Source organism: Dromaius novaehollandiae, chromosome 1, assembly GCF_036370855.1.
Source record: "Dromaius novaehollandiae isolate bDroNov1 chromosome 1, bDroNov1.hap1, whole genome shotgun sequence".
Taxonomy (NCBI): domain Eukaryota; kingdom Metazoa; phylum Chordata; class Aves; order Casuariiformes; family Dromaiidae; genus Dromaius; species Dromaius novaehollandiae.
The window spans coordinates 215,125,204-215,147,798 of record NC_088098.1 but is presented as its reverse complement, the minus strand read 5'-3'; the positions used below and the strand labels follow the sequence as shown (position 1 = coordinate 215,147,798).

The following is a 22,595-nucleotide window of genomic DNA, read 5'->3' as shown; positions in this document are numbered from 1 at the left end:
TTGGAGATATTTAGGACTCAGCAAGACAAGGCACTGAGCAACCTAATCTGAGATGGACCTGCTCTGAGCAGGGGGTTGGACCAGAAACCTCCATAGTACCTTCCAACCAACTGTATTCTATGATTCTATGCTATTAAGCCAGGAAAATTAATTTGAATTGAACTTCCAATAAAAGCAAAGCAGTACGGACTTTTATGCAAGGGAGCAACTACGTTTAATGTGTATAGAAAAGCTGGTGGTTGAAATTTAGCTGGTAAAATGAGCTAAAACCCAAGTTATCATACCTTCATTGGAATTTATCTGAAGTTATTTAAAGTAAAAAACATGTGTTGCTTCAGAAATTCCACAAAAATAAAGGTGAAAGCAAATGAGAAGGGAAAACAGACCTAGGATAAAACTTCATCAGATGAGACAATATTTGCAACTCAAGGAAGCAGAATTATTCCCATAGCTCCTGTGTAAGAAGATGGATTATGTTCTCCCCTCCATAAGTAGCCACCTCTGCCTGTGGATGGAGAAGGAAGTCGTTTATACTCATGTCTTCTTGGCCTCTTTTGAGGAATATGTGGACATTCATCCTGGGAAGCTCACTCAGAGAAGGCAGAGTGCTTAAGGGCCTTCTGCCAGGCCACACGAAGAAGATAGAAATGACAAACCAGGGCAGGCTTTTTGTTCTGGGTTTGTTTGATGCTTTAACATGGTTGGATCCAAGTCCATGACTTTTGAACAGGGTGTTTCAAAGCACCGTATGAATAAACACTAATTTATAATTGGACCTTTGGCTTTGATAATTCACATTAATCTTCTCCTTTCACTCTGGCCTGGGAAATTGGGGCTCAAAATAGAATGGCTCTAGGTGCTCTGGAGTGGCATTTCTCTCACCCACCTGTGTTAGCTGGTCGGTGGGAAATAGACACTTCGATTTGTTTTGGTTATAAAGGAAGCCTAGACGAGTGTCTCAGATGTAGGCAGCTCTATGTAGCGATATCAAGATTTAGTCAGATGAATCCCCCCTTTTCGATCTCTCCTGACTAGGTCTCTTCACTGGGGAGCGGCAATGACCATGTGATGGATGCTGTGTCCCAGTGCGAGCAGTACGCCAAAGAGCAGGGAGCACAGGAGCGCAACGCGCCTTGGAGGCTCTTCTTCAGGAAGGAGATCTTCACTCCTTGGCACAACCCAAATGAGGACAATGTGGCCACGAATCTCATTTACCAACAGATCGTCCGGGGTGTGAAGTTTGGGGAGTATCGGTGTGACAAGGTAAGTGTCCGTAACAGCTACAGCCCTTTCCTGGGCAGCACTGAAATGCTGCAGTGGGAATGTGCCAGTCTCCTCGCTGAGCTACGCCTTACAACAACTGATGTTCTTGCCTCATTAAGAGCCAAAGTTCAACCGCCAAGAAATTTGCAGTCATCTTCCACTGAGAATGAATGAGCCAACATTTCCCCACTCCCAGCCAAATGCCCCACTGGTCTGGTCCAATGTATATCTCCTGCATGGTGAAATAGGTTTCACCAAAGGAGGTAAGAGACCTTCCTCACTGAACACCCATTAGCTTGGAGATTGTTACTCACCTGGGAAGTGGGAACTGCAGGGTCAGCTCCTCTTGGCTGGGAGAGATCAGAGATTCCCATGTGCTGCATGAACACTCTCCCCTGTTGGCTTTCAGATGGGAGATTCAATAGTCACCTCATCTGTCGATCTCAGGTTGGGGTCCACAGGCATGCTGTAATCAGATCACCAGATCGGGAGTACACAGGATCCTATTTTGAGAATCCTACTAGGTTTAAACATGAGCAACATGTTTCAGGATAGCAGGATTTACACCATGCAACGCAATCCCAGTAGTACAGCCATATGATGAGGGTACATTAGTAGTAGAAATTTAAGCCCCTCAAGCCTTTAAGAACTTGCAGAATTATGGCGCTGCCACTGAAATGAGTGTCTCAAGAGATATCCAAACCTCCGTCAGTGTCCACCACATTTTGTCTTGCTTTGAAATCATCCAGGAGTGGTATCCAAGATATCTCTTTTCCCCAACACTTAGTTGTTCTCCTATGATCCAGTAGAGACCAGGTAGCCTGAGAACTAAAGCATCTTTTTCTATCTCTATTGCATTAACTTCAGCTCTTTTATCCTATTTGAAGTTCTGCCCCTTCTTATTTCTCCCCTTCTTTTGTTCCTGGGCTCCCTACACTATTATCATCTCAGTAGCTCTATTATTCACCCCAAAGTGCTTGGAACATTGCTGGACCAAGGACATTTTACAAAGTGAAGTTCTGCAACATGCACAGGTGCTTCAATTGCTGGACTTCTCAAATATTAGAAATGATGGATACACACAGTTTCCAACCACTAAGCTCTGTTTACTGTAGCAAAATTACCCATTGCCAACTTCAGGCATCAGAAGCAGGATGAATTTTAAGGGAAGACAGAGATAAACATGTTCACACACTATACAGGCTTGCATGGGGCTGCATATGGCTTAGTCTTAGCTTAAAGTGTTCATATGCAAACTGCACTACCAACAGATGACAGCAACAGATTGCTCTACTAATGTGGACAAAGATGTGATGTCATGGCCCATATAAGGTTTTACCTGCATTCAGGATGTGCTGTTATTTAACTGCGTTAGCCTAAAGGATGTAAGAGCCTGGGGGAAGTATTAAGGCCTTTTAATGAATGTTTGCAGCAGAAGAAGAGTTTATAATCTTTCCTACTATCCACTGAAGAGCTGTTCATAGCAACTATCACTTTGGACAGCACAGGATCAATCGTCTGAGCTTCAGACTTCCCTAAAACACCAGTGAATTTCTACTGAAAGGAAGAGTCCCCACCCTAATCTGAAGTAGCAATACATCCTGCCTTCACGAAGGAGTCCCTGAGCTATGGGGCACGGAGGGTGGGGTCGAGTGGTTTGTTGACTGCATTATGTTGGCTTGTTCTGCTCCCACAGGAAGAAGATCTGGCAGAACTGGCTTCCCAGCAGTACTACGTGGACTACGGATCAGAGATGGTGCTGGAAAGGCTGCTAAATCTAATTCCATCCTACATCCCAGACAGGGAGATCACAGCTTCAAAAACGGTGGAGAAATGGGCTCAGCTCATTATAGCTGCACATAAAAAGGTGGGGACATAGATCACCTGGAAAGGGCAAAGGCATGCTTTAGTAGCTTCATGTGCCTTTTAAACATACGTCAGCCTCCAAAGGTCAGCTCTTGGCCTTGCCTGAAGCTAAAACAAAGGGAAAGGGCAGATTCTGCACCAGCCATGTTCAGTATTACCACTGGTTTTGAGGAGAAGTCTGACAGATGAAGACAACTTGCAGAGATTCATTGTGAGAAGCAAAACTCCATCTCTCGGATTTTCTTTCTGGTACAGAGATTGTGGTGTTATTGGTTGTAATACAGTGGTGGCTCATGTCCCCATTTAATTTCAGATCCCTATGGTGCCAGGTGCTGTGTAAAACCTCCCTGACTTCCCTAAGATTATTTGTGACACCCTCCCACAGTGTAATCAGACCACAAACTCCCATAATTCATCATTACCATGACGGTGGGTCATCCAGGCATGAGCACTGGCATCCATTTAAAAGCAGGATCCATTTCCAGGTTAAGACACCTAAAGGTAGATGTCTCCATGTGTGCTAGGTATCTCTCTTCTCATTACAGTCAATGGAGGTTCAGGGACTCGATTCAGAGCCTCAGTTCAGTTGCTTAAACATAGATGGTTGGGGTATCCCACTCCAGAAACACCTGCATCTTGCAGGGCCTCTGTCAGACCTGTCAACTACATGCAGAAGTCTCAGGTACCCAAGGATGTCCTAAATGAAGCTAGATGCCTACGCTTGAGGGCTAGATAGGACTGCCAAGCTGAGAGGTAGACACCTACATTAGAGAAATCTAAAGCTAGTTGAGATGAATCCCACCCAAACTGGTCATCCTAGATGGTTGCCCAGCCTTCTCAGAATAGAATCATTCCCTTCTGGAAGCCAGAATTTTTCCAGGACTTTGTCCAGCCTATCACTTGTTCCTGTAGGACTTCTTTTGGCCCTTTGCCTTATTCTGAGACCGAAATTAATAATGGTCCCAGCATCTTCAGATGACATGAATTAGCTACATTTCAATGAATTGTTTTTCATTTGCTATCTTCCTGGCTACAATTGGGTGTTTCTGCTTCACAATGGTTTGGTTTGCTTTGTCTGTAGGGAATTTATACTCAGAAGAGGACAGACCCCAAAAAAGTCAAGGAAGAGGTGGTGGATTTTGCACGTTTCAAGTGGCCTTTACTGTTTTCTCGATTTTACGAAGCCTTCAAATTCTCAGGTGAGTGAGTGAAACACATCCCTGGGACATAGGCAGCAACAAAGGAAGGAGAGTTAGAGACTCCCCCAATGGGAAGATTTCACGGACCTGGTAGCTGGCCTTTTTCAGATGCCTTGTTTCTTTGGTGCATCCTGGTTGGGAATGGCTCAAGCTATGAATCTGCCACTATTTTTTTGATTAAAGATAACGCTGATTTTTTTGGCCGTTACATCCTTATTTGATAGGCACACATTTTCTGCATCTTAAGACCCTTCATGTACTGACTGTATGTCTCATCTTAAACCCAGGGCCAAGCCTGCCTAAAAATGATGTGATTGTAGCTGTCAACTGGACAGGAGTCTACTTTGTGGATGAACAGGAGCAGGTTCTCTTGGAGCTCTCTTTCCCAGAGATCACAGCTGTGTCAAGCAGCAGGTAAGGAGGATCAGGCTTAGCTGGTGATCTCACCTTAAACCAGTCATTTTCCAGGCTTTGCCTCTCTGTCTGTTGATGCTGTTAGCTTTCCTCTTTGTGTCTCCCGTGAAAATGTATCCTAGAGGGGGAAAGCTGCAAGGGCAGAGTTTCACCTTGGCCACCATTAAAGGCGATGAATACACTTTCACCTCCAACAATGCAGAGGACATCCGGGACCTCGTGGTGACCTTCCTTGAAGGACTAAGGAAAAGATCCAAGTATGTGGTCACTCTCCAAGACAACCCAAACCCTGGTAAGTAAATGGTCCAGACCAGTGGCAAACAGGTAGACTGAATTACTCCAAAGGGATTTGGGGGGAAAAAATAAAAATAAAAAATAATGGTTGTCTTTCCTGCAGTGGGAGAAGAATCTGGTTTCCTCAGCTTCCTCAAAGGAGACCTCATAGTTCTGGACCAGGATACAGGAGAACATGTGATGAACTCAGGCTGGGCTAACGGGTTCAACGAACGGACCAAGCAGAAAGGGGATTTCCCGACAGATTCTGTTTACGTCTTGCCTACAGTCACCATGCCTCCCCTGGAGATTGTGGTAAGCTCTTTTATGGGATGACGCAACTCAGTATGATACAAAGCCTGAGGAACTCAAAAGCCCTCCCAAAGAGCTTGGATTAATCTTCTTCACTCACCACCAGTCTTTTCATTTTGCATCTGCTTCCTCTCTCTAGATACATCAGGATCTGTTTATCTCAAATATATCTGGTAACAGAGACCTATTTGTCCCACAGGCATTGGTCACGATGACCCCCGACCAACGACAAGATGTTATCAGAACCTCCCAGCTGGCAATTTCAGACAGTGAAGAGAGGGTGAAACCATATACCTTGGAGGAATTTTCCTATGACTATTTTAGGTGATTTTTTTTAACCATCTTCAAAAAGGGTAGGAAGTAGTAGCCCATCTCCTGATGGTTTGGAAGCAGGGACATAATTTTGTGGTTTTTTGGAAAAGATTTTAAATATCCCATTGCATGACTTTGTACATCTGCAGCTTCCAGGTTGCTACATGACATTTTAGCTGTAAGTTTCCTGTAGACAAGATTTTATGAAGGATTCCTTCAGACTGGCTCAGAGTCAGGAAAATACAAATGGATATCTTTGGGCAGAATTAGATCTGGATAACTGCTAAACTGTGAATTGCTGTCTGGTGCAACAGTTCATTAGCCAGGTGCTGTGAGCAGCCCTTACAGGTGAGGTTCTGGCACATCCATTGCCTTTCATCCCTGTATCCACCTTTCCTTTCGTTTTGCCTTTGTCACCAGGCCACCTCCCAAGCACACCCTGAGCCGGGTCATGATTACCAAGAGCCGCGGGAAGGACAAGCTGTGGTGTTACACCCGCGAGCCCATCAAACAGCCGTTGCTGAAGAAGATCTTGGGCAGCGAGGAGCTGTCCCAAGAAGCCTGCATGGCCTTCATTGATATCCTTCCACTGCCTGGGGGAGCTCTGGGGCAGCAGGTCTGGCAGATGAAAGGTTGAGGCTGTTTAGGGGCCTGAGCAAAGCCCATGCAAAGGCTTGTGTTCCCTCTAAGGGGCTTTGATCCTGTGTTAGAGACTTGTTGATGGGCCTGATCCTGAACTCGAGACTCAAGAATCCCTGGGATTCAAGGGGTTCTGTACAGCTTGATAAACAAGGGCTGGGAAGCAAGTTATTGAGTCCTGCTGGTCAACACTACATAGTGGTTAACTCACCAGTTCTATTTTGACTTGCTTCAGCTGGCTTTCTCCAACATGTATCTGCTGTAAAGGGGTGCAGACCTCTTCACTGGGAATGCCAACCAGTCTGTGTGGCCTTGGGGACAGGGGGGATGCCTGAATCTCCCCTATATGGCAGAATAAATGTAGCATGGGAGAGACAAGCTGGGTGCAAGCATAGTGCAAGCATAGATCCAACTTGTAAAAGTAGCCTTTATTTTTTGGTGGGGCTTGACTCTAGGATCCAGATTTTACAGTTTTAATAGTTCTGCTGTTATACTGCCTATTACTGACGCTACCACTATTGCTACTACTACTGATTTCCTCCTAATAGCAAATAATAATAGAAGAAGAAATTAAAAGGACTGGCAAAAAAATAAGAGGACATTTGCAATTTTCTCCTGCCCCTTTCCCTGGGTTACAACATTTCAATTCAGAAAACTATGGTCTCTTGTTATGTAGAGTAGTTACAATAGAGCATGATGGTGAAGGTCCTCGTTTGGTTTAGTTTACATTACTGCAGCTCTGCTGGTGTTCTCAGACCTTTGCTTAATGACACCAGGTGTAAATCCAGCCCTTTGCAGTGGCAGCTCCATGTGTGATTGATTAATTTAGTAGTGACAGAGCTTTCCTAGGCCTATGTATCCCAACCCCAAAGAAATTCTTTCCAACCTGAGAAGGTTAGATGGTGTGTGATAAAGGGAGAGAACTCACTAGAAGTCTCCCGAGGGAATTTAGAGCCTTTACCATATACTGTGCCCCCTCCACCAAAATGCAGCCACTTCTGTAGTTGTGTGTAGGAACTCTTTAATGGCATCGTCAACAGAATGGCTTCCGCAAATGTCCCAGTTAGCCGATCCTTGACTCCTGCCTCCCACCTGTGCTGAAGTATATGGGTGACTACCCATCCAAAAGGACTCGCTCAGTCAATGAGCTGACAGACCAAATATTTGAAGGTGCCTTGAAAGCTGAGCCCCTGAAGGATGAAATCTACTGCCAGACCCTCAAGCAGCTCACAGACAACCACATCAAGTAAGAGTCAGCAGCCTTTGTTGGGTAAAGCAGTCCTGGACATGGGGTGCTGAGGAGCAGGGAGACACTGGCATCTTCCAAATAGTTTCCTCAGCTCATTGCTGTTGGGGCAGTATTTAAAATCTCTGCCTGGTAGAGCCATCTTTCTTATGTTGTCCGTTGTGTCATTTTAACTCACTGGGCATGATTAGGTTTTAAAGTCCCAACCAGCTCTCTGTAGAACAGGTGAGCCTTGTGTCCAGCATGGTCTCAGGACCTCCATCCCTGTGCTGGCAAACCTCTAATCTAGCCAGTCATCCTCTGTCTGGATCCAACATTCCCACCTGGGTGGGTGTCATGAAGCCCATTTAAATTCAGCATCAGCTGGCTGCATTGCAAGTCCTCCAGTCCCTTGGGTCCAGAGCCTGAGCATCCCATTTTCCACCTCCTCTGCAGCCCACCATTTGTACCTCCTGCCAGTCAGCGTCTCCTCTCTCAGCCCTAACAGCACACCAAAGCAGAGCCATGTCCATGCAGTGAGTGATTATTTTTCCTCCGGGGTCTCTTCTCATTTAGGTACAGCGAAGAGAAAGGCTGGGAGCTATTGTGGTTGTGTACAGGCCTTTTCCCTCCAAGTAACATTCTCCTGCCCCATGTCCAGAGGTTTCTGCAGTCCCGAAAGCATCACCCCTTGGCAGCAGACTGCATCCAGAGACTCCAGAAAGCACTGAGGTACGGCACCAAAAGTCCTACCCGTGTCACAGCTTCCACATGTGTATGAGAGCATATGAACAGGGGATATTTCAGTGATGGGGGTGGAGGAACGCTGAAAGGTTGCAACATCTCTCTGCATTCGACCAAACTGAACTGAAGGGACATGAGGTGGAGGACATTGGCTGATACTGTGGCATTTTTCGCCTCCTGTTTTGCAGGAATGGATCCAGGAAGTACCCACCCCATCTCGTAGAAGTGGAAGCAATTCAACACAAAACCACCCAAATTTTCCACAAAGTTTACTTCCCTGATGACACCGATGAGGTAAAAGGGGGAGAAGGGATTTTTTAACTGCTGTCAAGGTCAGTCAATTATTTTTACTAAAATCACCTCATGCTGTTTAGCCTGTCAGTGAGGCACACATTCACCTCTTCCCTCATGCCTGTGGGCACATCCAGGTTCTTGTGTTTCAGAGTGGGTGTATGTGCAAAGCTGTGCACACCTATGGAGGGGAAAGGGTAATTCCTCTGCTCTCCAGCACCTGCTCATGCCCTTGTTCATCTGTGGTGGAGAGATGAGATCTGCTGGGATTTCTCATCACTTTGAATATTTTTTTTCTACGTGACCAGCAATAAGCATAACACTACTTTATACACACACATCTCTTCCTTTCTTTGCAGGCATTTGAGGTGGAGTCCAGCACAAAAGCCAAGGATTTCTGCCAGAACATCTCCAACAGGCTGCTCCTAAAGTCCTCTGAGGGTTTCAGCCTCTTTGTCAAAATCTCTGACAAGGTGAGTGACCCACACAGAGGTGGGGGTGGCCCTGAGGCACTTGGTGGTGCCTGGCATTTCCGATGACCCAGCCCGCAGAGGGTGCACACTGGTGGAGCCAGGGCTCGGCTCAGTCATGGGTGAGGTGCATTTCTCCGCACGCAGTGTCACCTTTCTAAGTCAGATCCAACCTGCTACAGCTGGGGCCTGCAGTCCTGCAGCCATGGCTTACAGCAATCATCTAAAAGGTCTTCAAACAGGAGCATGGGTCATCCTCGTCAGCCAGAGGGAGACCACACAAACATGTTCAGGCAGATGCATCCTGCTCTTACTGACTGTAGTCCCATAGTAGGTCAGTGATGACAAGAGGTGCCAGGAGCAGCCAGGCAAAGCTCTCCTAGTTTCAGAGTGGATGGCACTAGCACCTGACGCTGGCACCGTAACAGCCCGTTGTGTCTGTGCTGACCCAGACATCCACCAAGCACCTCGCGGTGTGCAAGATCTCACACATTAGTTGCAGCCCATTGCATTCCTGGCGTGATCCGGAGTGAAGCAAGAGGCAGATTTATTTCCGAAGGACTCACTATATTGTGTATTAGTTGAGTATCAAGGACTTTCTCTGTAATGTCCATAACAGAGCACAGTGAAACTGCCAGATGTAGCAGCCGAGTCAGCTGGCCCCCATCAGGTAGCTGTCCCTGGGATGCTGCATTGATTCTGGGTGAAGGAGATAGGGGCCACCAGGAAAAAGGTAGAAAAGGCAGGTAGTTGCTGGGATGGATTTATAAAGATGGGCTAAGTAAGAAAAACTTAGAGATCCCTAGGGTAACTGGAAGAAAACAATAAAGATAGTCATCATGAAGTGAAATGAATTGCTCTGGTGAAACAAGAAGCTGCAATAAGGAATAATGGATGAAATTAGAGACAGGACCTGTAGGAAGAGTGAGGTGTTGGCAGTGGCTTTCTCACATTGCCAATTTTTAACACATCAGCCTAACTGGAATAAAGCAGTGAGCAACACCTACAGGAGATGGGGCAACAGCCAGCCCTGCCCGAGCCTCTCACTGCATGATCGGCCTTCGTAACCATGTGCTGTGCCCCCCAGGTCATCAGTGTGCCCGAGGGAGATTTCTTCTTCGACTTTGTCAGACACCTGACAGACTGGATAAAGAAAGCAAGACCAGCAAAAGATGGTAACAGTGACTTTTTCTCCATTGTGGTCACGCACAGCCCTGGCTTGAACCCCCCCAGAGCCCTCCAGCCCTTTCAGACAAGGTTGGCAGCATGTCCTGCCACGTTGGTTGCACCACACTGCTGTGGTTGTGTTGTCTGTGCCAGCCCTGGTGACAACACGTGGGAGATGACCTGCCCAGGAGCTCCAAGACCTCTGCTGCCAAATGAAGCTAGACACTCCTTCGCCTTTATTAAAGCTTTGCAAGGGGAAGGTGTGCTTTTCTCTGCAAGGCCCAAGTGCACTAGAGGCTTGGAGCCCCTCTGGCAGCTTTGCCAGCACCCCTGTCCCTGCAGGCCGTGACAAGCCCAGGGCACCACTCGCTTGCGGGGACATCAGTTGCCACATGGTGCTCCCAGCGTTGTTCACACGTGGCTGCTCACTGGTTGCTTTGCACAGGTATAGTGCCTTCCCTCACCTACCAAGTGTTCTTCATGAAGAAGCTGTGGACCAACACGACACCTGGAAAGGACTCCATGGCAGATTCGATCTTCCACTATTACCAGGTACTCTACAAATCTGCAATATCAGTGGAGACTTGGGAGGAACTAGGGAAGGGATAGAAAGACTTCCTCTGCCTGTGGACCTGCCTTAAACAGGGCACTGCCAAGAGTACTATTGGCATGCACGGCAAGGAGCAGCCATCGTGCTTTTTAGGGCAACCAGCTCAGCTGGGGTTTGGGCCAGATGTTCTTGGGTGAGTAGCAAGAAGCAGGAGAGAGTTCATCCTGCTGGCAGCCTCAGCAGAGAGGCTGAATTCAGAAGCATCCTGAAGGTTTTCAGCTTCTCCGTTCTTGGAGATAAGCTGTGACATTCCCACTGGGCTGCCAGCAGCCAGGCAAGAAGTTTCAGTGCTTCTGCCCATGTTTCTTCTGGGATGAAAGACACACCTTCATGTCTCAAAGCTTGCTCACACACACATACACATACACACACACTCCCTGTTCAGTTCTTGTCTGGATTATCCCAATGTGGCTGTACCTCTTAATGCTTTGCTAGTCACTTACATTTTCAGAACAATGGGAGTATGTATGCAGTAATGGGAGAATACATTTAAAAACTTGCAAAACATGCAGAAAAGGCTATTTGATTCCAAGTGGCCATTACTAGGGGTGGATTTTCTGGAAAAAGGGAAGATAACTGAGACTATAGGTTCACTCCCTCCAGAGAGTTCTGCCTAGCATGGGGACCACCCTGTGCCATGTAACATGAGACTGGTTTAGACCAGAGAGGACCTTTAAGCAGTTGAGCAGCTGCTTGTCCACCACACTCAGCACAATTTCTAGGAGGGCTGAGCCTCATAACTAGGGAATGGAGGCCTCCATGAACTCCATTTAACATCCACAGCCCCTCTCTCCCTCCATAAAGATTATCCATGGGATGCAGGGATGGGGACAGTCATAGAGACCCTGGGGGTGGGAAGGTGTGTGTTGCACATCAGGCTACAGAAGGAAGAAAAAAGTTTAGCAAGCAGATGCATGTGTTGGCACAGACTGGTGCTTCCCTTCAAGCAATCACTGTTGTCTTCTGTCTGGGGAGGTGGGGGTGTCTCTGAAGATGAGGTCTGTGGTTATCAATGGCTCTCTCACCCGTGCAGGAGTTACCAAAGTACCTGCGTGGCTACCACAAGTGTACGCGGGAGGAGGTCCTGCAGCTGGCGGCTCTCATCTACCGCGTGAAGTTTGAGGATGACAAGTCCTATTTCCCCAGCATCCCCAAACTCCTGAAGGAGCTGGTGCCTCAGGACCTCATCCGGCAGCTCTCTCCAGATGACTGGAAAAGGGTAAACAGCGGCTGTAGTCACCAATGGACCCTCTTGTGCCTTAGCAGAGCCATAGCCTCCCCAAGAGCACGGGAGGAGGAACCTGTACATGCTGTTACCTTGTTGTGGGTTCTGTTTGTGCCACATCTTGCTGTGGCTGTTGCTGTAGCGCTGGATGCAACACCGTATGGATGCATGCTAGTTTGCAGACTCCAGAGCAGAGGGATTATTCTCCCCACTTTACACAGGGAGACCTGGGGCACAGGTACAGACAGGCCTGGAGCCATAAAAGAACGTAGCTATCTAACTGCCAAGAAGTAGTCTTGTTAAGGCCTTTGTTTGCTGGATCTTCAGCTCTCAAATGTGCCTAACCAGCAACTATTGGCTTCTCTGGACTGAGGGTCCCTTAGTCCCTTCTGCTGCTTAAATTGGAGTATTGAACCTTATAATCCTTATAACTTGCTTGCACACCTCATCTAAGAAAGGTAACCCTGGTTCCGTCCCTCCTCCAGTAACCAGTCAGCATTTCTGTGATGTATTCTTATGTATTCTTTGGAGCAGAGGCTAGAACCCACGTCACTTCTCCCTGACAACTTCTCCAGTCATCGACTCCTGTCTTAGCCCAGTTAATATTTATTATTAATATAGTAATATTAATTAATAATTTAATTAATATTTTAAAAATAAATTATATAAAATAAATGAATAATAACATTGGTCCCAAGAAACTTGCCACCTGGAAACAGCGTATAGCCGAGGAATTAATGCAGCAGGGAGAACTGAACCTGGGTTTTCTGTATGCTGGGCAGTGCTAAGCACCGTGAAGGAGATCCCAGGGTTAGCAACCACCCCTTCTTTTGCAATGTGGCTGGTGAGGCCCTTTACCTTGTGGAAGGTTCACGGTGGAGGCTAAGTACTTAGTTAAGCATACATCTCCATGGACCTTTTTATATCACCCTCTCTCATCCATGTATCATTTTGCTAGACTGGTCAGCTCCCTGCTCACCACCCAGCCACCCAGAGAGCCCAGACACCTACCCTGAGGCTGAATGTCCCCTAAGCCATGCTAAAGGTGACAGTCCCCAGGGCTCAGTGCCTTGATGCCAGACACTCCTGTACAGGGCTGAGCAGAACTGACTCCCAGGCACACAGAAAGGACTTGCAGAGCTTTACCCTCCAGACTTGCTTCTTCTCATCAACAAATGCTCGTGTTGATGCCCCTCTAGCACTGGTGAGCAGATAGACACCTGATGTGTTTCTGCAGTTAGTGAACATCCAGGGAAGGCATGGTAGTTCCTTGTTAAACAGCCAAGTTACTATGAAGCACTTACAGTTTCTGGTAGGATAAACCACCTTTTTGCGATGATGCTCTTCCCCTGCAAGCATCTTCCCTACATTGTGCAAACCCTCCAGCTCAGCTTTGTTGTCTGTTGCAGTCCATCGTGGCATATTACAATAAGCACGCGGGCAAAACAAGAGAAGAAGCCAAGCTTGCCTTCCTAAAGATTATCTTCAAGTGGCCTACGTTTGGATCAGCGTTCTTTGAAGTGAAGGTACCTTCCCTACTTGGGGTTTCCCTGGCAGCTTTGAGCCGAGGTCAGGAGCCCCATATGATGGAGGGGCTCCAGGTACACAGGGTTTTCCTGGGGATCTGGGACAGTCTGGGAGTCACTGTGGTGAAGCAGGGAAGGAGTGTGAGATCATTCCTCAGTAAAGGACCAACAGACCTGTTTACTGCCATCCTGCCTCTTTGCACAGACTGAGGTATTTTAGAGCATCAACACATCTCAGTAATACTGGGGCTGTCCTTGCAGCACTTTCTGTTTTGCTGAAGCATGGGGTAAAACGTGCTTTTCCAAGGGACAGCTCTGCACGCTCCAAGAGCCAAGCCCAGACCAGCCACCACAACATTAGACTCCCATCAAAGGCAGTGGGAGCCAGCAGTCATGAAGTCTATTCAGATGCCTTGGGCACCTCATTGTAATGCCTGCAAACATCTTGCTCAAATTGCTGCTCAGTTCCTTGAATTTATGCTCCCCATTTGCTGTCCATGTCCATCTTAGATGGCATATGGGATTTGAACATATTCTGTGATTTTTTTTCACAAAAAGTGACTTGGGACCTAAGAAATCTGTGGCAGGACTGGGAATTGAGTCCCTGTCCTGTGGGCCCTAGCTCATCAGTCACAAAAACTAGAGACCCTGCTGTGCTGACACAGGGCTGGGAGAAGGGATTACCAATGCTAAAAAAACTGAATGCAAAGATCAGCAGAGCAAAGGGCAGCGTATTCTTGTCCACAGCAGGAGGCACAAGGAGGAGCAGAACACCAGGGGGGTTGGAGGGGAGAGGAGATGTCTGGGGTTTACCAGCCCATCCCAGCTCTTCCTTGCCAATAGCAGGATGGCTTCTCATTTGGGTGACCATCAAGGGGAGCAAGGAACTTAACGCTGCCAGTAACTCACTCCCCGATTATTGTGCATGTAGGAGATCTGTAATTAACCAGGCAGCCATGAATATTTCTGATATCTTAATGGGCTCTATGCTTGTCTTTAAAAGACAAACTGGATAGCAGTTAATAGGCCACTGTACGTTGGCAGGAGGATCCAAGGAGTGAGGAAGTAATCTGATTTTGCATACCACTTCCCGTAATTGCTTCATCTCATTTCCCACAGCAAACTACAGAGCCAAATTATCCAGAGATCCTTCTAATTGCCATCAACAAGCATGGAGTCAGCCTCATTGATCCCAAAACCAAGGTAAGCAGGACTAAGGTCTTCCCTAGATGCTCCCCCGCCACCCCCACAACCCCTTGCGGAGGTCATCCCACCAAGTGTGTTGTTCAGAGCTACAGACAGTCTCATTAAGCCTAGATACAAAGGCTGGATAGCCAGAAACATTTCTAGAGGCAGAGGTTCATTTTTTTACAGAGCCATCCCAGCCCTTTTTAACAGAAAGCTTGAGAGAACCAAGTGTTAGGGCCCTATAGCTGGAAAATACACGCAGTCCTCAATCCTTTCATACACATTAGGACTGGAGCTGGAGCAGATGAGTTTCTACTAGGTACTTCTGTCAACCACATGGTCCTTCTAGTACAGCTACCCTCCACAAGTGCTGGAGGATCCTCACTGCCAATCTCATGAGGCAGTGGTACAGTCCCATCTCAGCAGACAGCCTTAGTCTGCTTCGATGGAAAATGGACATGGACGTGTGAGTGTCCCACAGACCCTCAGGAGAGTTCAGGCTCTCGTGTGTTGAGTGTCAGTCTTTTGTCCCCTCCAGGATATTCTCATCACTCACCCCTTCACAAAGATTTCCAACTGGAGCAGTGGCAACACGTACTTCCATATAACCATTGGCAACCTGGTGAGGGGAAGCAAGCTGCTCTGCGAGACGTCCCTGGTAAGGAGCAGTCAAGATTATTGGGCACAGGGCACAAAGACTGGGCAGGACGGGCAGAGAACCACAGAGCAGATTTTCTGCACTGTGCACATAAGAACAGCTCTCCCCAGTTAGAACAAGTCCCGACTTTGGCAGGCCAAAATTAGATGTCTAGGGAAGAGCATAATTATTACAATATTTAATGACATTTCCTCATTATACTGTCCCCGCTTTCAGCAAACTGTGTCTCAGGGATTTCCTGGGCCAAAAGGGGTCTCTTAGAGTAAGCCTGAAGGGTTTGTTTCTTCTGAGTTTCAGCACTGTGCTGTTATTATCTCTCGAACATCTTTTCCTAGGGGGTGGGTCAGACTTTGGGTCAAATCTGGAAGAAGTTCAGAGGAAGGCAGCCTGCTTCTAAACAGGCTGGTTTTAAAGGGAGATTAAAAATTGCTATGAGACAAAAGAGCTGAGGATGGACTGGGGCAGGTCAGGCTATCCAATGTGCATGGCAGCTTAACAGTACCCCAAGAGGGGAGCATGTGTGTTGAATACGTAAGGCCTCACCTCTTCTTCCTGCTCATGCCTGCAGTGCTTTGCCACAGCAAAGTACTCATTGCAGGCTGCCCTGCGGCTGCCCCCAGGGCAGTAGCACTGGACTAGCCTGGTACTTAGGCATCATGACTCTGCTCAGTGGATGATGGCTCCAAATGGGTCCATCATCCAACTCAGGAGTGAGTCTGCAGTGCTTGGGGTACTACCATGCCAGGGGCATGGGGCAATGCTCCCTGATCTGTAGTGGAAAGCATGTTAAAGCAGACACAGGCTCAGGAGGGCTCTTGAGCCCTTTTACCAAGCTCCTCTGCCCAGCTTGTCCTCAGCATCAGTGCAAGCAACGAAGTCCACCTTGGTCATCACCCTGTGTCCTACAGCAGATGAAGCTCTGCTGAGCCCACTGCCAGCCAATGTCAGATCCAACACCCTGCATTCCATTGCACCCTCACCTCTCCTGCTTAGAGTGCCTTAAGCCCAAAGCATGGAAGATAAATAATTAAGCCAGCAGAAAATTTTATATGGGGCATTCAAGAAGCTGCTGGCCATTTAAAAAATCCAGTCCCCTTCCAAAGCTGCCTATGTCCTTGGCTTCAACAGCATCTTCAGACAGTGTGTTGCTCCCTCTCATACTGCATTAAGAAATTGTATTTGGCCTTTCAGCCTGGCAGCATGCTCACATCTCCCAATGAATATGGTGAAAAGGGCCAAAAAGACCTGAAAACTTGGAAGTCAACAGCTGGTAGCCTGTGCATTCAGCAGGCATGAGCTAGAGACCATAAGTTGTGCTATAAAGGCAGGTAACATCTTCTCCCTCCTTACCAGGGCTACAAGATGGATGATCTTTTGACCTCATACATCAGCCAGATGCTAACAGCCATGAGCAAACAGAGGAGTGCAAAGGGTAGCAAGTGAACTGCAAGAAGCCACTGGCAGGTCGCCATGGGGCTAATTCACCAGCTGAGGCTTGTGGGATACCCATGCAGCTGGGGGAGAACCTTTTCCTCTCAGATGTGGAAGATGAGCCGAACACCATCCGGGAGTTCACTGGACTCTGACCTAGAGGGCTCAAATACCACCTCCCCTTCCAGCGAAGATGACTATCTCTGACCTCTCATCCTCCTTCCCCACCCTGTACCTCGACTCTGTCTTAAACCTCAAAGATTTCCAGGTAGCACCACCGCTCTCAGAGACTGAGCAAAGAGACTCTGGCAGGATGTTTGCCTGGAAAAAAGGGTTGGCATTGCAAAGGCTCTGGGAAGAAGAGGAGTGTGTGTGTGCATGTGCGTGTGTGTGATGTGCGTGTGACTTTTTGTTTTGTTTTGTTTTGTTTTTTCTAAGTAAAGAGAGAGCTATCAGGGTGCTAGAGGCTTTTGGAGAGGTTATGGGCGTTTCAGGTTTGAAGAGAGGTAACAGAGCCCCAAACTGTGCTGGAAAGAGATCCAATGAACACTGCAGGTCTTGTATTTGACATTACAGAAGAATACATTGTGTTCTTAAGAAGAACAGAAAGAAAAAGCTGGCTGAGAGGAGTGCATTTAAACTAGGAATCAGAATAAACAAACCACTGATCGAACAGACTAGAATACTAAAGTGCTGTCTGTGCAATGCTGGAAATATTTAAAGAACAAATTTTAAAAGTTTCTTTTCTTCCTCTATTTATTTTTTAAAATATTAAAAACAAAATATCCTGCATTTCGTGCTGGTTTCTGGATGCTGACTCGGGGCTGAGGGCAACCTGCAGGACTCTCTCTTGCCCAAGGACTCCTGCAGAGCCATGACTGCCAGAAGCTGAATGTATGCAAGGCACGTCTTTCCCAACTCATGGGCTCAGCTGGAAGTGAAGCTGGGAAGATGAATTCTCTCCTCGTGCCCCTTCTTTCCAGCCCAATTAGCCCTGGGATGATCTGTACCACAAGCTTCAATACGGATGTAGGAGTTTTGAAGTCCCCACACTTGGAAGACTGTGGCCAAGCTCATGTTGTGTGGAAAGTGCTCTGATCCAAACAGAGACTTGGTCATCAGAGTTGGAAACAACTAATGAATTTATTGTGCTTTTGTGTGTGTGTGCGTGTGTGTTGCTCATTACTGGTCCAAGCTGGAGCCTAAACCACTCACAGTGAGGTCAGGCCCTTGATTTCCATGGGCTTTTCTCCATCTTTGGTTGGCCCTGCTAATCTGCTGGCTGGTTGTCCAGTCCTCTACCTGGCACTAGGCAGTACAGACAAACCATCAGACCAGAGACAGGGCCCACCAGCAGAGAGAAGGCTAAAGCCACGCTGTGACGGGGGGGGGGAAGCAGGGGAAGGAGTGCAGGGTGCCTCTCTGGAACCCGGAGCCCCAGAGGAGCATATGCCTGGGAACGCGGCTTCAGCAGAGATGAGAAGTGTCCAGCAAGGTTTGGTGCTGGTTTCACTAATGCTGAGCAGCTCTCAGTAGGTGTGGGAGAGCTCTTTCAGTCCCATGAACTGGGCTGAGCTCAGCTACTTTCCTAAAAGTCAGTATTGCCAGGTGGTGTGTGCTGTCCTGTTGAACTCCAGTGATCCTCGCCCTGGCACTGAGCTGTTTCCTACTGGTCTCCTGGTTTGCTCAGCCACAAACAGGCTGTTTGTGACCTTGCCAATGACGGAGAGCCATCAGAGGGGCTTGGTTCCCAAATGCAGTGGCGTGCCAGGTAGCATTAGTGTCTGCTCGCCAGACCGCGAGGATTGAAGCATCCAACGGGGACACAGCAGCAACTCTGGACCTTGGACATTCCACCAAAGGAAATGAGATGCTGCACGGAGACAGCCACAAGCCAACAGGGCTCCTAGGAGGTCCCCTTTCTCTGCCCTCCCCCTGCCCAAGTTGCTGTGGTGAAGGGAGTGTGGTTACACTGGCCAAGCCCCATGGGAGTGATGAGCTGCCTCCCCAACACTGCTCTCCCCTCCCCAGCTGCAGTGGTGCAGCTGTCCCAGGCATCTCCCCCCACTACATATGCTCACATCACCCACCACCACCACAGCCTCCTTTAGTCTCCCACCATTCCTGCCTCCCACAGCATACTCAGTAGATGATGCAGCATAGTAATGTTTTCAAGCGCTATCTCGGGCCAGCTTTCCCTTCCACCCTCCTCCCTCCACTCACAGCTCTGTCAGCTTCTCATGCACCCCACCACACTCCAGACCGTTGGGGTTTCAGAGGGTGCTGGGGCTCTGTGTGTGTGTGTGTGCCTGTGTGTCATACCGTCTGTGTATTAGCATCTGCTGGCCTGTTTATATCCATACCAAACAATGTAACATGAAAGCATATGTCCAAGTGAAATACTCTAATTAAAAAGCATAACGTGGCTTGTGGGAGGCTGTTCTGCAATGCTCAGTTGTGTTAGTGACTCCACGAGGAGAGATGAGCTCAGGAATCTGAGGTCCTCGATGGAGAGACGATTTCTCCTTGCAGAGAGGAACTCCTGGTAAGAGCAGCCAGTCATGGGGAGCAAATTATCGGAGCACTTGGACTAGAAATGAAGTGGTGTCTTATTTTGTTGGGTAAAAACCACTGGAGATGGGGGAGTCACTTGCTCATGCTGTGAGGCAAGGGCTGGTTACTCAGCCACTGTATTGGACGAAAAGTTTGTGTGTGGGTGTCAGACTAGCAGCCCCACACACAGAGAGTTGCTAGATCTTGCTCCCTAAGAAGCAACAAACATAGTAGCTTTGCCAGAGAAGGCAACTGAGGATGGGAGAGGTGAGCATGGTGAGAGACATCACAGCCAAGTAGCAGCTAGATACAGGCACAAAGGTGCATGGAGGTGGATTTTTCCTAATAGGTGTTAAAAGCAATGGTCACGGGAGCACAGCCTCTCTCATTCAGGTCCTTCCCCTGGGCTGGGGATGCCATGGCGCGCTCCGCAGCTCAGCCCACACACTCATCATTTCCTATTTTTGCTGCTTAAGTGCCTTCACATGAGTAGTACCAACAAATTCTACAAACCTGCAGGGGAGACGGCGCATGGGGAGAGGGATAACACCATCATCTCCCTATGCTTCATAAACTCAGAGCTGCTCTACTCCAATCTGCCAGCCCTTTCGCACTTTTCCGAAGGAGCCTGCTGTCTTTTTGCATTTCTAGCCCTTGATGGTAAAAAGAGCTTTATGTCCATATGAGTTTTATCTCAGTGATAAATACTCCAAGACTGTCAACTCAGAAAGGTTTGAGCTCTCTACAGTTCCTCTCAGCACAGTTAACTGAAACCTAATGCTTCCCTATCCAAATTCACTTGTGATAGGTTTATTTGGCAGAAACATAGCCGCATGAGGCTTATATATGAGCAAATGGCTATGGCCTAAATCAAGTAAAGAGTATTATTTTCTTCCCCTTTCCAGTGTGATGGAATGAGAGCAAAACAAGGTAGGAGAGCTAAAATGTATTTAAAATAGCATTGCAGGTTACAAAAATGTCATCTTCTTATCCGTTCAAGTAGAAGTTTATGGCTTAAACCTGAGAGATGCTCACATCTCCCTTGCAGAATAGGGCAGAGTTGTGCGTAGACCCCCTTCCTCATGTGTGCCAACAGCCACTGAGAGCAATGAAAATCAGAATAAATGCCAGGATGCAGAGCAAGTATAAAGATCTTCCCAAGGGAAAAGCAAATAGGACACTTGGTGGGACCAGGCCACACGTAGCACAAATGTCCTGAAGAAAGATGTTGTGCTCCTAGTTATAGTCCCAGTGGTTACATTGCCAAGGCAACAAAACATCCCTCAGCACCTTTGGGAAGAAAAGCCCTTGCCCACAGCCAAGAAGGGGAAGGGACTATCCCAGTAGAGCTAATGGTAGGTTTCCCCTGCCTGTGTTATGGAGAGGTGCAGACCCTGATAAACCAGCTAGCAGCACGTGACCATCATGGTGGGGCTGGTGCACATCCGGGGCTGGAGAAGACCTGCCAGGAGGGAGGGAGTGTGTGGAGCAGAGGAAGCCAGTCTGACTGGAGAAGCACTGGCAGCCAAGGACAAGCAGGACTGGGGGATGCTCAGATGTTTGCAGTGTGTGCAAAACAAAGATGCACAGAGGCTTAGAGCATAGCAGGAGGGATATCAGGATTGTTGCCCTGTGGGACACCAATGCTGTGAGAGGGAAAAGGTGGTTCCCATGTGGCTGCTGCCAAGGGGTTTTAAGCACCTTGTCATGGTACCCAGCTTCATCACAGCTACAGCCCCATCTGTGCTCCCCTACACCCCGTCAATCCCTGTCAGGCATGGGATTACAAGGAAAGCTGTAGGCAAGCAGGACAGGAGCAGCAAGGGCAGTGCTCATCTCCACCAGGATCACAGAGGCAAACAGCTCCTCTTCACCAGGCATTTCTGAACCCATCGCCTGGCCAACTCCTCCCCCTCCCGATGCTTTTGCCTGTGTTTTGCTGTCCTGTGCCTCCCAACCCCGTGCAGTGGCTGATGGCAGGTTGGCATTTCCACTGCAGGAAGGGGTGTCAGGGGAGGCCCTGTTTCCAGTCGTCTGTGAGATAGCAGGTCTCTGTCTCCTTCCTGCCCATCAGGCCACAACTGCAGGCATATCGCTGAGCTCTGGAAAAGGGGACACACAGTGAGCTACAGAAACACTTGCAGCTGTTCTGCCAGCAGTCAGGAGCAAACAGAGTCAGGCCAAAAATGCACGCAGCGCAGGCCAGGTCACTTTGGACAATAGCTCCCCTGTCATGAGGGTCTGCAGTCTGAGCCATTAGCCTGGAAAGCTAGAGCATGGAGGTGTCTCAGACAGACCCACCCTGCCTTACAGACCTGAGAGCACTCTGTGCCTCTGGACTCCCTTTTCACAGAATTGCAAAGTAATGCAGGTTGGAGGAGACATCTGGAGGTCTCTGGTCCAAGTTTTGCTTGAAGCAGGGCCAATTAGGTCAGACTGCTCAGGGCTTTGTCCAGGAGAGCTTTGAGTATCTCCAGGGATGGATATTCCCTACCTGTCTGGGTCCCTGTTCCAGTGTTTGACCACCCTCATAGGGAAGATTTCTTTTTTCACCCTTTATATCGAGTCAGAATTTCCCACGTTACGACTTCCACCATTGCCTCTCATCTGGTCATTTTTACATCTCCAAGAGTCTAGCTCCATCTGCTCTATACTTTCCCATTAGGTGTTTGCAGATGGCAGTAAGATCCCCCCTGGCCTTGGCCTCTCTTGCTGCACAACCCCAGCTCTCAGCCTCTCTTGTACATCCCCTGCTCCAGCCCCGACCAACTTGGTGGCTCCACTGGCTCACTCCCACCTGTCACCATCTGCCTGGAACTGGGGAGCTGAAACTGAATGCAGTGCCCAGATGTGGCTTCACCAGTGCTGCACAAAGGGGAGGAATTGCTTCCCTGGCCCTACCAGCTGCACTTTTGTTTAGACAGCCCAGGATGTAGCTGGCCTTCACCACTGCAAGGGCATGCTGCTGACTCACAGCCACCTCATCCTCCAGGACCCTGGCATCCTTTCCTGCAGAGCTGCTCCCCCACAGAGACAGCCCCACAGAGCATGAGGCTCCCAGCTCCCTTTGCCCAACTCACCTGTCCTGAACTTGTTGTAGGTGCCACTCTCCAGCATCGTGCCACCGTCATGGTTGCAGCAGGAGAAAGCCCGCTCTCGCCACCTGCGCAGGGCAAAACATCTGGGTCAGGCCAGGTTGATGTGGGTTCCCCTTGCAGCTCCTGGGCAG

The 22,595-nt window shown here is 48.4% G+C and overlaps 2 protein-coding genes across 4 annotated transcripts in view; one reads left to right on the top strand and one right to left on the bottom strand.

Annotated features, from left to right (window-relative positions):
- Positions 1-19,239, top strand: part of MYO7A (myosin VIIA) — a 69,380-nt gene extending 50,141 nt beyond the window's left edge. For both annotated transcript variants that reach the window (XM_026097924.2, XM_064505207.1), the window contains 19 exons: positions 1,036-1,263; positions 2,960-3,130; positions 4,211-4,328; positions 4,616-4,742; positions 4,865-5,034; positions 5,140-5,330; positions 5,527-5,651; positions 6,060-6,217; positions 7,371-7,524; positions 8,080-8,235; positions 8,436-8,541; positions 8,898-9,011; positions 10,096-10,183; positions 10,621-10,727; positions 11,819-12,004; positions 13,420-13,536; positions 14,656-14,739; positions 15,263-15,382; positions 16,736-19,239. In XM_026097924.2, the coding sequence (XP_025953709.2) occupies positions 1,036-1,263; positions 2,960-3,130; positions 4,211-4,328; positions 4,616-4,742; positions 4,865-5,034; positions 5,140-5,330; positions 5,527-5,651; positions 6,060-6,217; positions 7,371-7,524; positions 8,080-8,235; positions 8,436-8,541; positions 8,898-9,011; positions 10,096-10,183; positions 10,621-10,727; positions 11,819-12,004; positions 13,420-13,536; positions 14,656-14,739; positions 15,263-15,382; positions 16,736-16,825 (2,610 nt within the window). In that variant the 3' untranslated portion in view covers positions 16,826-19,239. The remainder of the gene's footprint in view (positions 1-1,035; positions 1,264-2,959; positions 3,131-4,210; positions 4,329-4,615; positions 4,743-4,864; positions 5,035-5,139; positions 5,331-5,526; positions 5,652-6,059; positions 6,218-7,370; positions 7,525-8,079; positions 8,236-8,435; positions 8,542-8,897; positions 9,012-10,095; positions 10,184-10,620; positions 10,728-11,818; positions 12,005-13,419; positions 13,537-14,655; positions 14,740-15,262; positions 15,383-16,735) is intronic.
- A 1,058-nt stretch (positions 19,240-20,297) lies between these two features.
- Positions 20,298-22,595, bottom strand: part of GDPD4 (glycerophosphodiester phosphodiesterase domain containing 4) — a 44,538-nt gene continuing 42,240 nt past the window's right edge. For both annotated transcript variants that reach the window (XM_026097926.2, XM_026097927.2), the window contains exons 15-16: positions 22,447-22,529; positions 20,298-21,468 (exon numbers count right to left, since the gene is read on the bottom strand). In XM_026097926.2, coding sequence (XP_025953711.2) covers positions 21,437-21,468; positions 22,447-22,529 — 115 coding nt within the window. In that variant the 3' untranslated portion in view covers positions 20,298-21,436. The remainder of the gene's footprint in view (positions 21,469-22,446; positions 22,530-22,595) is intronic.